General features: G+C 41.0%; 1 protein-coding gene across 3 annotated transcripts in view; it reads right to left on the bottom strand.

Moving 5' to 3' along the window:
* The window catches only part of ZNF516 (zinc finger protein 516), a 105,106-nt gene that overhangs the window by 48,192 nt on the left and 32,507 nt on the right, over positions 1-24,407 (bottom strand). For all 3 annotated transcript variants that reach the window (XM_065053009.1, XM_065053007.1, XM_065053008.1), the window contains exon 2: positions 10,209-12,239. In XM_065053009.1, the coding sequence (XP_064909081.1) occupies positions 10,209-12,114 (1,906 nt within the window). In that variant the 5' untranslated portion in view covers positions 12,115-12,239. The remainder of the gene's footprint in view (positions 1-10,208; positions 12,240-24,407) is intronic.

Below are 24,407 nucleotides of genomic sequence, written 5' to 3'. Positions count from 1 at the left end.
TTTAAGGGAAGAGAAGGATCTATTTGTTTCATTATCTAGTAAAAAAGGCTTTACTTCCGACTGAATAAAGGCTAAATCACAGAAAACTGAACACACCTTTGGTTCAGTGGTGCTACACTCTGAGCAAAACATGCAAAAGGCAAAGCCCATATGCAGCATCTGCTCCATCACTTTTGGGGTACAGCAGGGATGGGAAGAAATGAAGTCTTTTATATCCTGTTGTCATCCCAACTCACTGCATTCAGTCTTTCACTATCGTAACACTGGCATATAGCCCCTATTGTTAAAACACACTGAAAATGTTTCACAAAGTGAGGGGGGAAAAAAAAAGCCATTTAGACTTGAGGTTCACATTTCCAAAAGAACCCATATATTTCCCCTCTGGTTGTGCTTTTTCTCCACCCAAAAAATTTAGTTTTTGCTGACAGCAGCTTGCCTCAAATACTATTTAAGCAGTAAGACATCACAAGACATATGCTATCCTGAGATAACACACACCTCTGAAGTGCCGTTAGGTGTAGCTGATGCCTTCAACTGCCTGATGAATTTGTTATCTCAAAGAAACACAAGGTTTGGGAGTGTCTTGTATTACAAACTAAAACCAAATTTAGTCTTAAAAAATAAATAAAATAAATCACTGATTTTGTATCCTTTCCGGAAAAAAAAATAAAAGAAAAAGAGAGAGAGAGATATGACTTGGAGTAGCCACCCCTAACTTATGGCTCCCAAACAAGACTAAAATTACAGCTGTGATATGACAAAAAATCTTTTAAATGGATATTTATTTTTCTGTTATTTAAATAACAGAGATAAGTAAGTAATATCTGAAGTCTGAGATTACCAACCTGGAAAACAAAGTTCTAAAAAGCAGGAGAGCAAATCTTCCCCCATGGGTCCTGTACAAGGAGTAGCACCTCATTCTCTAAATCCACGTTAAGTAAGAATCTATATCCAAGCTGCAATAAGCATGGATTGAGAAAATGCTTTTGCCTTTCATATGGACATTTTCTCAATAGAGATTCTGTACTTTAAAAGGATGAAGTGTTGGCTTTTTACCCTTCGCATCACTAAACTGTAACCAAATACATTAACAGAATATCCACAAAAAAGAATTCTGAGATTTGCTCCTCCCCTAGCCTTATCCCCATAAAGTTTGTACACTACAGTATGTTTCAGGATATGCAATTTGCATCAGCATCGATTACAGAAAAGGAAGATTACTCAATTCTTCTTTAACTTCAAGCCACCAGGTGCCAAATGGTTCAACAAAGTAGTTAAGAACGATTTCAACCTGACTGCTCACATGCTTAAAATCAAGCCAGCAGTTATGAGTTTGGCTGGACCAGGGCCAAAGCATTCAGCAACTTGCCAGTTCAAACCCATGCTGTCTATAAACAAGAAAAACAAATTCACCATGAAAATAAGTTCCCTACACATTTACAAATCCATTCCAGGCAGTCACACACAGGATCCAAAAGTCTCAATCAAGGACTGAGTAATTGAAAATTATACTGAAAAACTCTAAGTTTTCCTCCACAATTTCCATAAAATTCACTCTATATATATATAAATTCACTATATAATAATTTCAGCTCCCTTAAAATCCAGGCTTGCTGGATCCATGATTGCTTGTAGGCAATCACGAGAAAACTGAGAATTAAAATAAAAGTTATTGATGCTCCCAATATAAAGGGTTCTCCTGACTGCAGCTAAGTTGCTCTTGACTTTACTGGTATAGCTGGTAGCACAATCAGGCCCATTCAAGTCAAAGCAACCCAGTGGCTGAATGAGACTACTGGGTTAAAAAAATAATAAAATGAAGTGACACAGTAAAACGTGTATATGTAAAATGCATCTGCAGGAAACAAATTATCTACCAACACCACGCCAAATCATGAATTACTTTTATTCCCTGTGCAGCCCTGCAGACTCCACCAGGTTTTAGCTCACTCAGAATTTAGCCCACCATATCCACCGAGAGCATCTACTGCCAAATCTAATATGTCAATAAAGAAAACCTGACTCTTGGTTTAAGATAGATGAAGGGTGAACTGTAAACCATTATGTTAAGAGCAGCAAAAAGATTTAACATCAAAGACTTCTACGTAAGTCCCTTGTTAGCAGTCATTTACAGATCAGCAGAATCCCACTAAACACAGTCACAGCGCTACTGAAATATTTGGAAATCAGACTAAAAACACTACCATTGTAATTTTCATTGCCTGAATCTTGTTTTACTAGCTGGGGGAGATGGAGTCCTCACTCATTAATTATAAACTCTAGAAAACAAATGCAATACACAATGTGATCTTATGACTATAAATACCACACAGCAGTACTTCATGCACTGTAACTTAATGTAATAGAAACATTCAGCACTAAGAAATAACAGAATAGCTGAACTGGCTTTTACAATGCAGCAAGGCCAGGGTAGGTGTCAAGGATTGGGGGTTTTGAGAAAGCCAAGTTCCTGTGCAGCTGGATTCCCAAGTACATGGTCCTATTTGCTGATGTTTATAAGACTTGCTGAAGAAGAGCTAAAAGGCAAGTATGAAAACTGGAACCCTTGTGCAACTGACTTCAGCATAAAGAGGTATTTTGAATGCACAAACTGAAACCAAGATGGCTAAGAGATACACACACCCTTTGAGATATTTTTTTTTTAATGCTAGTATTTGGTAAGTATAGAATGAAGATTTGCATCAGGGAAGACTAAACATAGATACAAGCAATCATTAGAAGCAGCTCTTGTGCCAACACTACCAAAGGCTTCAGAAGAAGTATGAAGGATCATTCTTACTTTCCACATCTTACATGAACTGCAGGGCAAAGTTTATCCTACTATGATCTACCTTTAAGAAACCACACTCAATTCCTTGCTTGCTAATAGATAAAATAAAGGCTGGGTAAACCTATCTCTCACTTAGCATCTTGGTACAAATTTTCTTCCAAGCTGACCTATGCCTTGGTCGCTCATACAGCTATAATAAACTGTCTAAACAACACTCCTGTCTAATTGTGCCACTTGTTATTGTATATGGTAACCTGCAGAAAAGGAACACTAATAATTAAATCTAATACAGTAGAAGTGTTTTGACACGCTGTGTCAAAATACCCTGTACAAAATTCTTCAGTACTTAAACAAGACCCCCAGTGAAACATGTGCAATGAATAAAAGCAATGCAACAGTTGGATTAACAACTGCAAAATGCTGCAAAAGAAATCCTCTCTGAGAATAACAAATAACAATAACAAAGGCAATTTCTAGTATAAGTCATTAAGCTACTGAAGTATTGAATATCTCAAGCTCATCCAGCAAGCCTTAGTTCTGACTTGAGCTGTGTGTTATCTGTTCCCCATCACCGTGCCCCACTGCAAAAGGAACTTGAACTACTGTTTAACACTCTTGCTGGCCACCCACATTAAATGAGACGAATAAACAGGACCTACTAACGCAGAGCACAGTAATCAGGAACACAGTGGAAATTACCCAAGATGCCTACAGGGCAATCGTTAAACATTCTTAGTTGGTATGTTGTCAGGGTAACGTATAGCATTAAAGAGTACAGATTGCATTATCCCAAAGCATTACTGCCCTGCTCCAGTCAAACACTTTCTGCACAAGTTTCCTGAAGCACAGCTCCCACCATCACCCTAAAATCAAGAAGGGCCAAGCAACTCCATGTGTGTGAGGTACACATGCTAAGAGAGGTTTTAACCACACCTCTACATGTCCTATGTCTCTTGTCTCTTCATTTCCCCTCAATGCACACTTCAGTGACTTTGGCTGTTAGAATTTTTCTTGTTATCCATTTCTCTGGGCTGATCAGCATAATTTCTATTTTGTTCTGTTCCCTCAGTTCTTCTTCCCGTTCACATCAATCCACAGTTAAAGATAAATTACAACAAAAAGCTACTGCTGATGGCAGCACCACAGAAATCTGCTCACACAGGCAATATCCTCTGTAGTCCTGAGGAGTGTAGAAGAGTCCAGATGGAGGGAAGCAGTAACAAAGTGCTGCTGTGGAGATACACACAGGCCAGTACTGGTCAAAAATCATGCTCCAACCTGCAGCGTTTTGCAGAAAAACTTCAGATCATAAGAGAATACCACACCACATGTGGCTTTGCTACGCACACCAAGACTGGACTATTGTGCATTACAACAAGGTAGATGTAAAAGAGAAATTTCTGGTATTATTAGGCACGTTCAAACTAGATAACTGATCTAGTCCTGATCCACCGAATTTGCTTTAAGGAACAGTTTGAACTTTGCAAGGTCCCAGACAACACCTAATGCATCTTACTTCTGCAAGCACAGGGTCCTTGCCTCTGCCTGACTGCCACTGTGACTCAAATCATCGACTTGCTGTATTTGAAAGTCCTGGCATTAGTCCCCACAGTGTTAACAACCAAAACAATTAGCTGTGTTTGAAAAGTTGAAGGGGTTTTATATTCCAACAACCACTCCATGGCAATGCCAAAATTAACTGGTAAAGTGCGTAATCACAGTGTAACATTTTTATCTTTGTGGTAGGGATCTAATAGAAGTCACTGAGACACTGTTCATCCTTGAAACTACCTCATTTGTTGTAATTCTGGGGCAGTAGTTACCAACTGTCCAGCACTGAGACATTCTCCAGTTTGTTGTGTGCTTATTCTGCAAAGTAAATACGTTAAGTAACTTCAACATACTTAAAATTGTGCATACAGACCAAGATTTTCACTTGGTGTAAAATGTTCCAACAGCACTGCCTTCAGCAGCATTGTACTGTAGGGTTTACAGTAAGGGAGAGCCTGGCATGCGAAGTACCTGAAGTGTAATTATTTGATTAAGATATATAATAAAAATGTTTAATTTTTAAATATTGGAGAGGACTTCCCTTGCACACAGAAGAACATTTTTTCATATAAGCAGAACAATGAAGTCCTGGTACTGGATACTGGCAGCTATGTGTCACGCACTCAGGAAACAGAACACATTTACTAGGATTATCTTTCTCTCTTCTTTGGTGTTACTATACACTTAAATTTTTCTGTTTTCACTTGCTTAGCTGTTTTATTCTTACTGTTCCTCTACACCCTCAAATTACAGCCTCACCATTTTACTGGAAAATTAAAGCAACTCTGGACAATTTTTACATTTGATTTCTTTTAAATCAAAAGCCTTATGAAATTAAGCACTTTTTGTTCAAGTTCCAGCTCTTGGATTTGTTATAATTTACATCTGAGCAACACGAAGTCCAAATTTATGCTTCATCTATCTCTCCTCCTATTCTGCTTTTGCTCCCACTTGTGACTGCTCCAGACATTCTGGTTTTCACATGGAAATCCTTTTGTGGGTTACCCACCTCCCAGTACAGGGTGTCAAGAGCCCTCACGGCTTCAGGGCAAGACACCCAGCATGCTGGCTCTGCCTTGGAGGGTTTGAACCCCAAACACCAGCCCACACCTCTTGTCAGCCTCCCCTCCTCTTTGAAACCTCATCACACGGCACAGCTCCATTCATCGAGGTCTCTTCACCCGGCAGTGATCCTCCATCTCCTCTCTGCCTTCCTCCATGGCCCCTTCTCTCCTCCCTGCACCCCACTCCCATCTCTGGTCTTGCCCCTTTGTGGAATTCATCTTCTCCTGAGCAAGTCCCACCATACCACCATAATTCCCAAGCCAAATGGAACCACACGTAATTGTTTTGTATTCACTGGGGTTTTTTTGATACTCTGTGCTGTCCAGGAACTTGTGGACACCTCATCTATTCAAGCCTATGGGCTCCTTGGGCCTAAAGCTGCAGTTGTACAGGGCCTAGCGCAACAGCTTTCACTCACCAACAGCCCCTTCCTGCATCAGCCAGCATAATAAAAACATCATGTGTTCACTAAGAGTGAATCCATCTCTTCTTAAAACATTTCAAAAATCTGGAGGAGTCTGACAGAAGGAAAAAAAAAAAAATAAAAGAAAAATAAAAGGGAGAGAAGTGGCAGGACAGAATGGAAACAAAATGGAGGAGATAGTTTTCACCAAAAGCAGCATTCCCTCTGAGGTGCAACACACTCCCCTGTCACTGCCAGCCTTCTCTGACAAGGTCAGGCTACAAGCAGCACTCCCCTCCTGTATTCCTATATAACACTCCTTTTCTTTTTATCTTTTTTTGATTACTCTTAACGTTTACTTCCTGCACAGTCTGGTGCTTACATGAAAAAAGAAGTACCTTACTGACTGGGGCACCACAGGCCTGTGCTCTTACTATGTGTTTGCCAAGCACCAAGTGGTATTTAAACAGTTTTCACTTCTTTTCTTCATCTTCCTGCCTGCCAGCAGCAGTCACAGCCTCAAAAATTATACTTCCTTCTTCATTTCAGGACTGAAAGAGTTCATAGTGCCTAACGTCACATACTAATACCTTCACTGCTAAGTACACCATAACAATGAGGAGGCCTGTGTTGAGCCTTAAAAATACTAGCCACCGAATTCAGCATACAAGCTTCAGTTATTTCTTTGGCATACCTAAAACTACGTTTTAGTTCAGAAGCTGAAAGATTTGAAAAATAAGAGTATTTTCCCCTCCACTTTTATCAACACATGCATAACCCCTCTCTACTCTCTCAGTCGAAGCTCTGGAGGGTTTTTTTGTTAAAAATGAAAATAATCAAAAAAGAAAGCCTCAAGTTGGGGAAGAGCTGAGCAAGAACTCACAGCTTTGGATGCAACTCTGGATATTCAGGTAGTTTGCTAGTTGCTTGAATGCCATATAAAAACAAAGACTCATCTGGGGCAGGAAGACCTTGAAAATACTCAAAGTCTGCCCTTAATAGAGTGAATGTGCTGGGGCCACCTCTTCCCACACAGCTGTCACACAAAGCACATATACTTCATGCATATATCTTTGTATGACAGGTATCACAACACTGTACACCATGTGTAACTCTAGAAAACTGATTTTCACCCTCCTTCCAACAAGATGGAAAGCACTTTGTAACCAGCTAGCTTACCCCCGACAGCTGATAAGCTGGGTTTGCAAACACTAACCCCATGCCTCAGAAATCATTAGGGTACTCTATGTAGAGAGAAGAGACAAATTACCCATGCTTTAAGAGCAAATTAGTGCCTACCCTTGAGGCTCTCAATCCCATTTTACATGCAAGGTGCAATTCTTGCTTTTCTACCAGTAAATCCTACCGATACTTCCCAGCCGCAGTCACCTTGAGCCCAAACATTTGCTGGCTCTAAGTGACCACAGAGGTTCATTGCCAGCTTACCTGCTGCAAGACACGGTGTGTCAATGGGACTGCTCAGACTATTAAGAATTAAACACAGAAAGAAGTACTTTCAGCTGAGTCAAGCCCAAAACGTTCAACACTTGACACCGTCAAGGCCCTTTTCTGACCCAGGATACGTGTCAAAGTGATGTGTCAAAGCGGGGAAAACCAGTAAAGATATACAAATAAATATACAGATATTATATAACCTTATGCGTAGCACAAGATCTTCCTGACCACAGCCTGCACAGAAACAATGCTGTAGAAGGCCTGTCAGGAACAGGAATCGAGAGTGCTTGCTTGCCCATCTCCAGGGAGGGATGCTGTCTGTGGGGCTGGATCACGGCTCTCAACTGAAAAGCTTCACCAACAAGAACAACTACAAAAAGCTGCGACAGAGGATAGCAAACCACAGCACTTCTAGGACAAAATGTGCTTCAAGGCCACACCAGAACATCTGATTTTAGGGGGAGCATACATGAGGGTGGAATTCAGCCTATATTCTGTACATCTTACGTTTTTGTTCGTAGGGGACGGAAAGCAAGCCTCTTGAGTTAAAGGACCAATCTGCAGAAGAGTAAAATTAGTCCTACAGGCTGTGGGACCAAAAGACCTCAGTCCCTTAGAAAATAGTATAAGGGCAGTGTCAGTAAACCGGCATACCAAAAATGAAAATCGAGAAACTTAAGTCTTGACCATGGATCTGTGAAAATTCCTTAAAAACAAACAAAAAAAACCCCACAATATCTTTTGAACCCAAAAATCTTCGTCACTTGTAAAAAAAGTTCACTGACAGAGTGATTTTATTTAAATAAACTCTATTAAGAAGTAAGGGTAACAAACATTTATCTTGGCCATATGATTAAAACATTTCTTATTAGCCAATTAAATACTTGACTAGCTCTTCAGTTGTGATGTTAGCAAATACAAAATGAAGCAGCCACCCTCCTAACTCATCAATGTGCACCCATCCCTTTTCCAAGGTGTGCCTTACTTAGACCCATCAGTTTGCTGCTGCTTTACAGTTAAAGAAGGACCAATTTGTCACCTGAAGAAACAAGCTTCCAGGTGTTGGCTAGTGACATGTGTTAAGCCAGTCACTTTAATTCCTTCAAGAGAACCTGCTGTGTGACTTTAACTCTCACCTTTCAATCCTGCAACAAGGGCTCAGAGCTTGAGTTGAAGCACGAAGCGGGACACACAAAGAGATGAGACAGCTCCTCTTGTTAGAAATAAAGTGCTGAATACAGAGAGAGCATGAGAAGAGCCTTCCTATTTGAACATCATGTGAAAAAGTGTTTTGGTGTTTTCAGCCCGTCTCCAGAGAGATGGTTTTCCATCACAGCAGTTTCCATAAGGGCACTGTACATTACACTGGTAAAACATGGCAGCCTCATTTAACTTCAGATAAAGATGCAGTTTTATCACAGCATCTTGTGTCAACTGTACTGAGGTGTTTTAGGCAGCAGCTGATAGATTTTCACACAAAGTATGTATGGTCCCATACGAACTTTAAGTGCCCAATATCTGACAGCAGATGGGAAAGCCAAATTTTTAGTCTTTTAAATGGGCAAGTAATCATAGTGAAAATATTTAATCCAGCTTGTTGTTAGGACTTTTTGGAGTTGTGGTTTATGGAAAGGGCAAGAAAGCACAAAAAAAAAAAAAAAAGTGGAGTTCTTGGTTGAATTTCCATTTCTGTTCTAGTGTGCACCCAATTTGTCCACTGGGGACTTGATCCAAGTTGTAGCAAAATCAAGTTTAGGACCATTCTAGCAAGTTTTAAGGACAAACAGATGGATTTAATATTTTACAATTTCAGTCCTTTGGAGCTCTCTTACATTTTGGAAGTTATATTGCCAAGCAACACTGGTCCCAACTTGAGTTGTCCTAAAACCATAGTACTTTCATGAAAGAAGCTTAATGACAAAAAAGAAAATCAATATATATATCCAACATTGCTTCAAAACTTTATGAAAAACATATAACTATTAATAAAGAATTCTGGAAAATGTTGCTTTGCTGCTGCAGGATCTGTAGCCAGTGGAGAAAGCACAACATTATATAAGAATCCTGAAAGAACGCAGCTAATTTAATAATCCCACCCTCTCCCACAATGGTGCAGATTACTTCATCTGCTATGGTCTTGAAAACAAGTTTAACTCTATAGATAACTACGTCCCTCGCAACAAAATGAATTAGACTGAGGGGAAAACATTACTGTTCAAACAGAAATCAAACAAACAGCACAAGGCTAGTAAGGAAAGAATGGTTCATCTCAGATTTTTAAAAGGGTATTATAAACAATGGTGAACAACAGAAGTAAAATATATTAAAAAAAATCCTACAGAAGTGCTTAATGCTGTTCTTTTAAATATTTACTTCGCTGCTATTCAGAGAATAATTTGTTCCATTTAGTAGTGTTGGGCTCAAAGGACCGCTTTAATCCAGAGAGATTAATTATAGCCTTTGGAGTTATAAACACAATTTGGGAAGCCAAGTAGAGATGAGGAGAGAGATGCCTCTCGTGCTGGTGATTAACAAGTTTACATGCTTTGGGGCTACGCCACGCAGGCTGCGCCCCTGCTACACCTGCACTCTACAGGCAGAAAAGTGCACAGGCTGCCCAGAAATCAGGGAAAAACAGACCCTGAGATGTCCAGAGAAGACACTACCCTACAGTGTTGCTATAGGCAACTAAAATACTTTTCAGGTGTCCTTCACCAAAATGCAAGTTCACCTGCACCTTATGAAGATGTCCTCTGATCTCGCTTTTATTACCCATGCCAGAAACAAGCAGCAGCGCTCAGGGCCTCGGGACCCCATCCACGCTGCCTTTAAACCTCTTGCACGTTTCCACACATCTCTCTTCCTCTGCTCATCACTGTGTCCCGTGCTGGGAGACCCAAGGACCAGCGACAACAAATGGGACAAGGCTGGGAGCCTTCCTACCTAGTGAAGGGTCAGCTGCTCCCTCCTCTGAGCTCTCCTCGGCCCCCTCCTCCCCCAGGCCGGAGGTGGCCGAGTCCTCCGGGGCAGATGCAGAGCCAGGGGTGCTGGGCCCGCTGACAGACCCCGAGTCCCCTTCCTCACTGCTGGAGCCGTAGCGGTCGGGCTGGGCAGCCATCCCTCCCTCACTGCCGCTCCTCCGGCCCTTGCGGTGCACCCGGGAGTGCAGCACCATTTGGTGGTAGGTGCGGAAGACTTTCCCGCACTCGAAGCACTCGGTGGACTTGTTCTGGACAGCCCGCCGGCTCTGGCGTGAGGCAGGGCGGTAGTCCAGGTCCCCGGGGGCCAGCGGGCAGCTCTCCCCCACTGGAGGGGCGCCAGTTTTCTCTGGGCGCCCGCTGGTGCAGCTCTTCTTCTTGGGATTGCTGGAAGAGCTGGGTGAGTCCTGGTCTCGCTTGCGCTTCTCCTGGTTGACGAGGATATACTCTCTCTTATCCTTGTCGTAAGTCACATCTGCATCTGCCAGGGCCTCGTCCCATCCCACATACTTCACATATTCGGAGGGCTCTACTACTTTTCCTTTGGTGGCCAGCTGCCAAGCTTGATAGCTACTGACCGGATCCAGCTCGGCTACTCTTTTCCCAGTTTGTCCTCTTGTAACTCTGTCCAGCCCTATAGATGGCTTTAGATTGAGACACTGCAAGAAAAACTGCTTCGTTACAGAGGAGCTTAGGCTCCCATCAATTAAATCCTCAGCTTTATCCCCGGTGCTGCGCTGCTGTGCGCGGTAGTGAACAGCGTTATGCACTTTCAGGCTTTCCAGATTTGTAAACAGATTTCCACACTTGGTACACACTTCATACAGAGACAGGCCTGTCACAATCGTCTCCTCCTGTATCACGTCATTGATAGTGGCTATGAGATCCAAATCATTTTTTGGTTTGTTTTTGCTCCCGGTCTTGGGGCCATGCGACTTCATGTGGTTTTTGAGAAACCAGGGCTCTTTGAATCTCCTGCCACAAATGTGGCACCCGTGATCAAATGACCCCCTGTGCTTTTTCATGTGAGCTTTCAGGAACCAGGTTTGACTAAAGGCCTGACCACAGACTTCACACGGAAACTCACCCGCGCTCAGCTCGCTCTTGCAGTTCTCAGCGTAGGCCTCCCCATTTGGGACCTGAGCTGTTATATGGTCCTTCTCTATATGGTTTAACAGTGTCTCCTCCCTCAGGGTCATGTAGCTACACAACCTGCACTTGAATGGTTTGTGGACCTGGTGGAGGTGCTGCTCCAGTTCCTTCTTCCTTTCAAATTTGTTTTTGCAGAAGGTGCACTGATAAGAGGTCAGCTTGCCATCCTCCTCAACTGGCACCACCTCCATGACCTCCTTCTTGCTGCTTCTCAACAAGATTTTGCTGCTGTCTACCCGAGTGGCACCGTTCAAGATCTTGTTGCAGGCGGATGTACTTTTAGTGGGGCTGGTGCACCCACCCAGGCCCTCTGAAACGCCCATCTCCCCCAGCTGCGCCTCTCCCATCTCTGCCTCATGTCCCTGGCTTAAAGTGCCTGTTCTGTGACTACGGATGTGGATCTTCAGGTTGCCCTTTTGGGAAGCTCTGTGATCACAGTAAGGACATTTGTAGGGCTTCTCCCCTGTGTGCTTCCTCATGTGCTGTGACAAGGAGCTCTGAAAAGGGAAACTTTTACCGCAGATGCAGCAGCTGTGGCACATGGTCTTGTCAGCATCCATGTCATTCTTGCTCAGCTTGCCTGGGCTAGAGGATCTCCGTAACTCCATTTCTGCCTCTCTATTACGATCCATCTGTATTACTCCAACATCGGGTGAGCAAGGCAAGAGGAAAAAAGCATGTCCGGCAGCAGAGGAGGGCTGGACCGTGTTCTCAATCATACGGTTCTGCAGAGAGATGTTTTACTGCTTCATTCTCAAGGTAACGTTTCTCCTTTCAGCTGCAAGAGTGTGTCCAGCGCACTGATTTATTTCTGTGTGTTCTGTAAGCAGATGGCATAGATCACCTGAAACAAGAACAGAAGTCACACAAATGTACAGGAATTGTGTAAGCAGATTCTTAAATATATTTAAATGTATTTATATTTTTACTTCAACAGTTTCCGTCACTCACGCCACATTCAAAAGCATACTATGCTACAATTTATTGCACCAAAAAGCAGCAGCTTGTCCTTTTGCTGATATTCTAGACATCAATGGCAAGCATTCAAAGCATCATTAATAAACAAGTAAAATCCAAAAAAGAGCAACCATTCATTTCCCCACACTGACACCACAGTGTTTCTAAATAAATGCAAACTTCAAAAATAATTTTTGTTTTAAATCCAGGCAGAAGTAGCTAAAAATACACCTTAAATGAGGAAAACATTTCTTGAGGGGGTTATTACACTTTAAATCTGTGGCTTTACCATAATGTGTAATTCCGTGTAAAATACTTACTTGCCAAAGATAAAAGGTTTTCCTAGAGACTTTAGCAAGTATCATATTCCTGCTGGCAACTGCATTACTTTGCATCTCAGACAGCTCTGCTGTGCTTGATGTGGCATGCACAGAGCAGGCGCAGACGCTGAGGACGCTCAGTACTTTGATTAGAGAGCAAACAAGAATCCAGAGCCTGACAAAGCAGTCAGGAAAACCAAAAGTTATTTCCTGATAGACAACGAAGGAAAAAAAAAAACCTCAAAGTGTAACATTTGGTGTCAATCTAACAATGTAAACAGATAATGTGTGTAGGTATCAAATAACCTGAAAAGTGAGTGATTTATGTCAACAAGACATACAGGAAACCACAGCACCGCCCACCTTAATGAAGCAGAATCTTAACCATAAACAAACAAAACAAGAAACAACTTGGATTAACAAAACGGATTAACAAGAGATTTAAAGCTTTTTTATCTTGTTATGATTAAAAGTAAGGGTCACTATCTGCCTCAGCAATGCAAGATGCCTGCAATTCTCCACCTTGTATATGGCAAAAAATCAACGGTTGAGATTTCCACAGATGGATTCTTTTCCAATTATCACAACTGTAAAACAAAAATCTCCCCCCCTTCCTCTTCTCATTAAGTAATACAAACACCACATGACTAAGATCAAAGAATACTGTACTCTCTCATAGAGAGAACCAATCTATTACTACATTAAGAAAACATCAGCTTCTTAAAACATAGCTAAAAATATGCAGAACAATAACAAGACTGCATATTGACACACCCATCACTTGAAATCTATGACTCAATAAAGAGCTACAGCTCTATAGTTCCAAATTTTAAGGTTTCTCATTGTATTCCCCTCTGAGTCTCTTCAATATGCAAATAAATAGTCTAACCACATCACCAGCATAAGCCTAACAAAAAGCAAGGCAAAACCAATGCAATGCTCATCTCAGTTACACACTATAGAACAAGTTTGTTAACTTTGAGCTAATATTGGCCCCTCACTTGCTACAAAGATCATTAATTTCTGGGTTTGATTTTCTGCATATCTAGTATCTGTTCAGCATGTTAAGAGTTACCAACACCATCTACCCAAAATATGTTTTCCTCAGAGAGCTGACAGTAATAACTAAGGGACATGTTACGAATGCAATTTCATTTCTTGAATGAAGCTTTTTTAATATTGTGAATTATTTATTCTGGAAAAAAAAAAAAAAATCACATCAGATCACAAATTCAGAATTCCATATGAGGATAAAGTTTACAAACAAGAGCATCTAAATTAATCTCTGAAATCAGCCATTTACACTGCATATTGATGGATGAAACAATTAAAAGTAACATCATTTATTTGACCTGTCACTACCAACCCACAGTGTCTTATAATCAAAAATTTAACCTAAAATTCATCAGACAGCAAAAGGAAACTACAGAGTAATATCTTGCATTTACCACAATGACAGATTTGAACAAGCAACAGCTTCTGAAATGTTCTGCACCATTGCAGATAAAAAGATCGTAAGCTTTAGGGACTGATTTTTCCAGGTATTTTAGATAACGTTTTCTACATTCTGCCTTTTCTGTAGTTGACATCAGTGAGAACACTGCTTCTTGGCACGCTGACTTTTAGACTAGGGACTCTTTTTTGTAGGTCCTGTTTTAACTCAACTCTCTACAGTGTTTCCTGTCTGAAAGTTCAAAAGAGCCTTAAGAGCCAAACTTAGACAAGAATGCTGTACGCAGCAGTTCAGGCATATATAAATCCAAAGCTTCAGATTCCCTTTGTTTACTTGGGCAGAGCTTCCCTGGGCTTAGCCTTGACATATTTTACTTTAATTATTTATAGCATTTTCATTAATGAAACTTAGTTATGAAAATGAGGATATGAAGAAAGCATTACTTGTAAGAGGGATATTAGCCACTTGCAGGAGATCTCCCTAACCCTGTACTAAATTAGGCCCAAGGGGAGGAAAAACTCAGAGTTAAAAAATTACCAAATTATTTTATTAGTCTAAAATACTTAATGCTAGTGCTATCATCTCCACCAAAACATTCTGAGAAAATCGTTTCATCTTTAGCTTGGTCAATGCACTGCAATTTATAACTTTAAAAGCTGAAATAAAGTATTCCCAGATTTCAATTATTTGAATTCACACATCTAAGATTCCCAAAATATCAAGTCTAACCTTCCACAGACAGACATTCCAGGGGGAGAAAAGGTGTCCACCCAGTCCGAGTTCACTTTACACAGCGTGTGGAAGTCTGCTTTAGGCTTTGGTAAATTGACTGACACAAATACCTACCAACAGCTCACAATAGTCTCCTCACATCATTTGAGTGCCACTTAGAAGTAATTATTTTAGAGGAGCTCTTTGCAGAACAGCAAGACCAGCATTCATTGGAAAGGAAGAGGCAGCAAATATAAAATAAAAATGACAACTTCGAAAAATACTTCAGAAGACTAAACGTACAAAATTAGGAAAACAGCACTTGTAAAGAACCTTTCCAATAGAAAATAACATTTTGGCTTCATAATTTCCACCTTAGTATTAATTATTAAACAACCATTTCAACATCAAAGAGGGCACAAGGGATGGAAGACGTCAAAGAGTAAATCAAACCACACTGATTAGTCTTCCACTGTGAGTAAAATTTTGCCATAGCTATTTTTGTTAATTTCTGGCTGACTGCAATGATAAAAACATTTATATTTTGAAATAATCACAAATTTGAAAGTATTTGGAAATAATTCTCTTTCAGCACACATGGAACACAGTCACCTCCCTGCTACCCTAAGGCTACTAAAAAATGTTTCAACTCTCAGTAATTTCAGGTGATAACTAATAACCTTTCACAGCTTTGGTCCCAGTTCAGCCTGAAGTTCCTTAGCTCTGGCTTGTCACACAGAATCCATAGCAGAGTCATTTCCAGGCTGCAGGTTTCTCCCAGACTGTCACAGCACAGAGGCAAACTATAAGGAAATGCAACTGAATGTAAACTGTAAATTAGCATGTAGTCTTTAAAAATATTTCCTGTGTTTAAAGGGCACTGCAGCCTATGTCAAATGCCACACAACTCCTTGAGGAGGGTTTGATATTCTGTTGTAAGGGGCATATGAACTACCTTCCATTTGCAGGACCAGGGATCAGGAGTTCACATACAAAGCTTCTGGCTAGGGTCCTGGAGGCATTTTCAGCTCCTTCAAAACACACTGAGACACTTAACATCATCACCACTCATATGCAGGTTTGGTATATAAAGCAAGGTGGAAGAGACATGAACAAAGACTCAAAACCAGGAGGGGGTCGTACACCAAGAAATGCCTTTGCTCAGTCAAATATTTTTGTTATAAGGCTTGTTCCTGCACCCAGTGCCTCACAGAGTCTTTGACTTGATCCAGATGGGAACAAATACAAATAAACTTACTTTATGGTCCCCTATAAGATAAAATAAGCCTTCCTACAAGCTTGAACCCATTATTTGTCAGATTCTACTCTACTTCAAACATTTAGGCATCAAAACTTCTCCAGTTTTTCAAACTAACTCAGACAGAGTTCTTGGCTTGGAAGAAAACACTTTTGACCAAAATTACCTGCTCTCACCACAGAGACCCTGAGCCTTGGCCTCACCAGCAAGGCCCTGGTAGCCCATCCCAGCCAGCACCACGGCAGGTACAGCCAGTGCACGGCTGCATCGCTCTCGCAATTTCTGCGAGACCCTCAAGTAGTCTTGAAGTGAAGCGTGTGTAGAAGTACAAGGCAGCAGCACTTTTAAGTAAAACAGGAACAGTCTGAAATATCTACTACTCCTTCATGCCACCTGCATGTTCTGGAAGAGGATCAGGGAAGCTGGGAGGACTCCCCACAGGGCAACACAGACCCTCTTGAAGACATTTTGTGCTGCTTGGAAAACAATTAAAAAATAAAAGATAAAATAAAAGATAAAATAAAATTAAATTAAAAAAAAAAAAAACACACACACAAAAAAAAACACACACACCCCAAGAAAACAGAAAAATAGAATGCAAGAGATATCATATTGAAAAAGCAACTGCAAATTCGTTTCATACATACAAATATCCTGCGCAGTGCAGACGGAAGGAAAAACACAACAAAATTATTTCTGTTCCGACATACCTAAGACTACACACTTAAAATTCCTCTTCAATTAAACCTGACTTTAAATATCGTATTGCATAGACTGCTGTGGTAAAAAGGGAAAACTCTTCAGTAAGTAATAAATAAGAACATACAATCTGGGAAGCTACATGGACCATTTCAAATACCACAGTGCAAAATTTAAAACAAACTGCTTTCAGTTTGAGTATATTTCAAGTCCCATCTGAAAGTTGAATGCACTGGAGAAATATCACACTTCTAATGTACAGAAGGTTTGAATATACACTGTAATCACTCCACTGCGTTCCTATGCCAAAAGCAACAATAACTTAAAAAAACCACCAAACGCACAACACTGTGAGGTGTGATCTTGTGGAAACAATATCTTACTGAAATTCCTTCTAGATGATGAAATGATAGGACATAGCAGGTAAACTTCAAGGTGAATTTGAGAAATTTGTATCTTTCAAATAACAGTGACCTGGAGAGCTGACCTCTCCTGACTGGAAAAGGCTCATGTTGCCCCAAAGCCAGCCAGACTTCGCTGTTCAGAGTGAAGAGGCCAGAAGAGAGTAAAGTACAGGAAAAACATGGTCGAAAAGGCAGAGAACATTTTACACCTGCCTTACCAGCCTTCATACTGACTGAACCAGAGACCTGTCTCCCAAACCATGTCTTCTCCATTGGCCACAGAGCCACACCATCCTCCGCACACTTCAGCCTGGCTCTACCTGTAGGCCCTCCTCCTCTTCCCTGTGCAAGGGGACATGGGACATCTGACCACCCGGGTCCCCCTGGAGGTCATGGGTGCACCCCCTTGATTAGAGGCTCAACCCTGCTGTCCTCATTTAGGCACCAGCCCTATCGAAATTTCTCTTATGGACCACAACACTCGCCTGTAGATTCTTCACTGCCTTGAGCTGACAGCATCCTTCAGACTACACCAGAGGGTAGAAGAGCATGTGTGTCTTTAAATAGTAAGCCCATATCTGAATTCGTAGGAAATCCTGGCATTCTGCAACCTATAATCTAAACATGCCATTAGGTAAAGGGAGAATAGCTCTGAATTGGTTTTCTGAGAGTAATCCAAACTAATCCAGTAAAAAGCTATCCCAAAACCACAAGCCAGTTGTAGAAGACTGTCAAATTTTCAAAAGCATTCAGTTATTAAAAACTGCGATCTTGACAACAGACCTCCTGAAGTTTGTTTAAGCCTGCCAAAACTGACACAGGACTGGAAAGGAAAAATAAAAAGCCTCTGAAGAAAAATAAATAAATAAATAATCTCAAATGAATCTATTAGTCTATTTCCACTTAGGCTTTATAAAATCCTAATCAGCACTTTGCAACGTTTTTTTTTGTTTAATTATTTTAAACTAGGCTTCCCCTGCAGCTGAGGAAGCTCTTCCCATTTGAAAAGTTTGCTGTCCGAACAGTGACATATTATTTTGAGCTCCTCCAACTACATCATATGTTTTTGTGTCTTTCTGCCTCCATGATCTAATGACATTTTGCAGCAGGCTTTGCAGCAGCAGCCAGGGCTGAGAAAGCACAGTCAGGCCCTTCTCAAGCGATGCCACACCCTTAGCAGGGGAAAGAATACACTGAAATAAAGATTAAAATGCTAATGCTGAAAAAGCTGTAAGCAGGCATTTACAGCACAGTGATCTCCCTCCAAACGAAGTCAGGAAAACCCCTGTATCCCAGATTTTTTGTGGCTCCTCAAGAAGCAGTTCAGGAACAAGAGGAGGGAGTTTGCTTTTGTGCTGCTACAGGGTATGCTGAAGAACAGTGTGCTGTAACCCACTCGGTACATATTTTGTGTTTTAGTATACTGTGCGTGTTTGTCTTCTGGGAGACAAAGAAATGTACTTTATTAGTTACACTGTAGTATTCTAAGCAATGAATTGAAATATATCATTAACATCCAGGACAAGCTTTATCTTGCTCCCAAAACAAAGGGACTATTCTTTGAACAAACTGAGGGGGAAAATCCCATAATGACAATGAAGAGTTCCTCTCCCTAAAAACCACGCTGCACAAGAGTAACAATTACGGGCTTATATTCTACAGACTGGGGTTGCAAATAGCCGCATGAAGCGATGCATTCACTATAGGGAGAGTAAGTACCATTGATGACAAGGCCTTGGGGCTTCTGCTGTTCGCAGACCAATCAATAATCCATTATGAACAAAATACATTTCCCCTCTAATATGAAGAAATGAATAAAAGGGAACCAGTATCACTAGTACTTTCATGGAGGGAAAAAAAATATACAAAAAACCCAACAACAATGCAGAAATCACAAAATGCCACCATCACAAGACTGAAAACTAGTGGTGATATCTAACACTGACAGAACTATCCACAATAACCCTTTATTTTACAGCAGTTGCTGGAGACCACTACATTATAGTCCAAAATAATAAAAAAGGCAAGATTCTTTCAAGGCTACTTGTTCTGGATGCAGGATAAAACAAAAAAAGCAATATGAATCTTTCAAGACATGGAAGAGCAAATGAACTAACTTCATCCAGGTATCTACTAGTTTGCTTCAAACTATTTTCTAATGCAACATAAAGAAGAACTTCTGATTAGAAATAACTGTCCAAATGTGACTGGTGAACCATAACAAGACTTCATTGCAGCAGCTGTGTTACTATTGAGACACGAGGCCCTTAATTAGTTGTTTTCCCATTGTCAATGTCACATGCTGCAATACAATCAAGAGAAGAGCCATTTAAAGAGTAAAGTCATAGCAAACCTCAGCATCCTCAGTCCAGCTCCTACCTAGACATCTCAACACAGCACCATAAGATGGAAGAGGACAAAAGCTCTCCCGAAAAATTACAGATATTCAACTTTTTTTTTAAGTTACTGATTCTTTGATGGGTAACAGTAAAATAGATGCAAAGGCAACACTGAGACCAATATTATTAATGCATGAAACAGTCTATACCCTTTTTCTGAGATATAAAGACTAGTAGTTAAAGTTGACCTCGCAGGGTGGGAGGCTGGGGGAATGAATACACAATGTGATTATTGATTAGCCCTAGAAAAGCCAAGAACTGTATTAGTGCAGATGTGATTTCCACATCACCACCACCCTAGGGTCATTAATGATATATGCTGGAAAGTCAAAAGCTCTCATTTTGACATGCTGTAACAGTATCACTACTTATGAATATCAGCATCATTTCGGTTAAAAAAAAATCTTTTAAAAAACAAACAAACAAACAAAGCCCTCCATTTTACTTCAATTTAACAATAATGTTTTCCTAATATGGCCACACATTCTCAAGTATTAAAAATGAAAAGTTAAAGAAACATCCACAATTCTGAGAGTATCAAACCAAAAACAAGTCAGTTACAAATACAAGCAAAGTCACCTCAATACTGTATATTACCTCCTTATTCAAATCGATGGCATTGATGCTGTCTATTCATGCATGTCTATGGAGATGCACATACACATGAGCAGCACAGTATTCTCCCAGCATCCAACAGTGCTTTTATATTTAATGATCTTGTTAGGGTTTCCACTGCAAACCAATTTACAAGGAGTTGTAACATGGCCATTTAAAAATCTGCAGCGCGGGGGCTAATTTCAAACTGTACGGGCAGGGTATTTTCCTGCTTATATGCTCTGTTACGTTCTGCTCAGTTTGAATCTTAAAATAGGGGAAAAAAATGTATATATTTTTATTTGGAGTGTCATGGCACGGAAATACTTAGTTTTATTATTTTTACATTATCTGCAGAAGGATAAGGACTGGATTGTCAGCCAGTATAAAACACTGGAGTGCAGTACACCGCTCATACATATACCTACCCCTTCTTGCTGACTCTTTCATCTGCCCCATCAATGCGAGCTACACACAAACCACATCATGGGCTGCTGTAAATGCACACAGTGCCATAAGATCAATTTGTATCAAATAAGAAGCTATACTCCTTGCTAAGACTGGAATGCCTTTGCGCTGTGTAAGTCAAGACCTGAATGCAAGAAAAACATGAACATAATTAAAAGCAAATATTTTGAATTGTTTATTTCCTTACCCCAGCAAAAGTTACATGAAGCAACATTGTCCTAAGTGCCAAAATTCCTCTCATCACAAATAACAATTACACCAGTGAGAAATGAACTTCAGTTATTCAGTAAATACATACAGCACTGTAATGACTTGCCCATAGCAGACCTCAAATGCAAAACATTCTATGCTTAATACCAAGAAAATTTACTAGCTACAGCTATGTGTTCAGCAGGTCAAAGGAAGGTAAAGATTATTTCTACAGTACATTGCTATAAAATAAGTTGTGTGGAGAACTAAGAAATTCAACATAATAAATTAATTTCTCTTATACCTAATATATCCTATTGCTCAAATTGCTACAGTAAAATCATTACCTTATAAATACAAGTGTTGCCAAGCATTAACTTGTTAACAGATTTAGAATTACAGCACTGTTGTTTGATTAACTATAAAAGCCGCACCGTAATAAAAAATTATTTCTGAAGTAAGCCCAGCAATTTGTTTGCTTACTTTTTCTCCCTCACAGTGTTACAAAGGAACTGTAATAGCACTGAAACAAGATTTTGGACTATACTTCCTTATTTATTTTCAAAATCTCATTTTAAAAGAGTAAAAAGATTGCATTAAAAGGCGGGGGGGGGGATGGGAGAATTAAAGGGAGACAGAGGGAGAGAGAAAAGTCAGAGGAGCTGTGCCCTGAAATACAAGGAGCGATAATCATATGCAATAAACTATAAAAGCTTTCTGTTAAACATTACCTTCTGAGGTAGCACTGCTTAGCACTGAGAAGCAACACAAAACTCAAAAAACACACACCACCAAAACCTCATTTTCAGTTGTTGGGTTACTTCATATATACATATGTATATACACACACACTATTTCACTGGAAGCTCTTGCAAAGCACAAAACAACACGGACCAGCTCTATTTTAGGAAGCTTTCTTAAACGTTTAAGAACTTAAGCAGGTAATTAAGACTTTCAATCACAGTTTTTTCCATTCTCTGCAACACTACTGAATGTCAAGCATGCAGACTATGCCCAGGCGTGAGCACAGACACTGCACTTCAGAGATCCCAAACCAGCCACGCTGAAGCTCGCCCTGCACCAGTTGAGACTCAGGACCTGCCACGCTGCTTAAACTGGGCAGAGCTTGGGCTCAGTGCCACCAGCCCCAAACCAGCAGAGGACAGTGCTGAAGGCCAATCTGTGGATTGCCAGTGTCTCAGAAACACCTTTGTTTCACTTTCTTTTGCTAAGGTACACAGTACCACTGAATATCACTTCATCCACAAGCGTAATTTATGATTATGAGCTTATCTTACACTTGCTAATAAGACAAGTGATTGCTTGTTCACAAGTTTTTAAGTGCACCAGCGGTTTTAAAGACAAGATGTCCTGCTCCGGAGTCCTCAGTACAGGACAGACATGGACCTGTCAGAGAGGGTCCAGAGGAGGCCACAAAAATGATCAGAGGGCTGGAACAGCTCTGCTGGGAGGACAGGCTGAAAGAGTTGGGGTTGTTCAGCCTAGAGAAGAGAAGGCTCCAGGCAGACCTTATTGAGGCCTTTCAGCACTTAAATGGAGCCTGCAAGAAAGATGGGGACAGACTTTATAGCACGGCCTGTTGCAATAGGACAAGTGGTAATGGTTTTAAACGGAAAGAGGGGAGATGTAGGCTAGACAGGAGGAAGATGCCTAGCGAGGCGGTAGATGCCCCATCCCTGGAGCCATTCAAGACCAAGCTGAACGGGGCTCTGAGCAACCTGATGTAGTTGAAGATGTCCCTGCTCGCTGCAGGGGGGTTGGACTCGATGACCTTTGAAGGCCCCTTCCAACCCAAACTATTCTATGATTCTATGACTGCTGTTGCTTCATTATTCTATTAATTCATATTAATTCAACATACAGAGTTTTCTGTAGTTCTCATCATTAAAAGCTACTTCCACTGTGTATGTGATAAATCCAGCTGTGAAATATACTCAGTCTTGCACTGGCCCATCACTGTCAGCATAGAAAAGCAAACAAGTATAGCCAGTACAACAAGAGTGACATTACCATACAGCATGACTTGACTTATACAGTAGGGTAACTACTTTTCTCCTCCTTTCATTTTTTTACTTTTTTAAACACAAAGGAAAGAAAGCAATAGCCCTGTATATTGAATGAACACAAAGCACAAGATTACTTTTTCTGGATTTCAAAGTTCCCAGCCAAGAGAAAAAAAAAAAAAAAAACAACACAAAAACCAAAAAACACAAACACCCACCACCACTCAAACCCAAGTATTTCAGCTGTCATTTGGTTCAGCTTATTTTGGTATGAAGCACTGAACTATCTCTGTGGAACATCACTGCAATGTATCCTCCACAGAGACAAACAGATTCCATCCTCTGCTTATAAATGCAATTTCAAGGCACATTTTACCAACGCTGTTAACGTTGCTCTCCTTACTGCACAACACATGCTTCAGATTTTGGCAGGTCAGGTCACTGTGGATATCCCAAGATGAATACTGACAACTCTGTTCAGAGCTACTCCACTTTCCTTACATGAACAGGTACAGGTACATCCCCTCCCCCTGGTATTTAATCAAAGACTTTGAACCTTTGGGCCAGTCCCACACCTACAGCATATAAATTGTTTCCTCAGAAATCCAAAGACAGACAGATATTTATCAAAGTGCAAAAAATTGTTGCGTCACATCCTCCACGAAAGAGAAGGGCCTGGACAGACAACCATCCCCAGAACCACTCCTGAGCTCCCTCACTGCCGGCCTTGGGAACAGCAAGGTAGAGCTAAGAGCAGTAAAAAACAAAGGAACAAAACCCAGACCCTAACTAAACTCTTCTACAGCCTCAGCACACAAATGCTGAGCAACGACTTAAACACAAAACAAAACAAATCTGAAACTATCACTCACAGGATAGCAAGCAAACAAGCCTGCAAGGAAGAAAACTATGCTGCACAGGCTATTGCCAGTTTGTTTATTTTTCCATACAACTACAACTTGCAAGACAGATCTATCAACTGGCAAGACAAACTTGAATTACAGACACCAAGAACATAAATCTGTTTGCATCACCAAATACTACGGTGAGACTTTATTTCTCCTTTCCAAGAAACACGGTTGTGTACCATTAACACACCAACACCCTTCCATCACATGCATGGCTCCTCGCCACACAGAACTCAAAATGCCACCATTACCACAGACGCATTACCTTCCACCACAGTGCATGTTCCTGTCCACCCCATTGATAGACACCCTGCTCCTATGGCACCAACCTCCATCCTTCCTTCCACCCTCCCACCCAGCTCCATCCCACCTCCCTCACTGCTGTGCCCCCCGGCCCCAGCTGTCCTCGCATGCCACAGGCCTGTCACATCCCTTCTAGATCACCTGCAGGCAGCTGCCAGGCGCTGGGCCCCTCTCCCCAGCCATCGCCATCCTGATGACACAACTTAAAGGCCACTTCTCTTCCCCGCTCCTCACTTTCTGTCTGCCCACTCTTCGGCCTCTGCTTTCCCCCCAACACTTCTGCTTCTTCCAGAAGCACGCTGGCCTCCCTTCTCTCTCTCAAACC

The sequence above is a fragment of the Columba livia genome, chromosome 2 (genome assembly GCF_036013475.1).
Source record: "Columba livia isolate bColLiv1 breed racing homer chromosome 2, bColLiv1.pat.W.v2, whole genome shotgun sequence".
Classification (NCBI taxonomy): domain Eukaryota; kingdom Metazoa; phylum Chordata; class Aves; order Columbiformes; family Columbidae; genus Columba; species Columba livia.
Note: the sequence above shows the minus strand (reverse complement) of the source record. Positions and strands in the feature narration are given on the sequence as shown.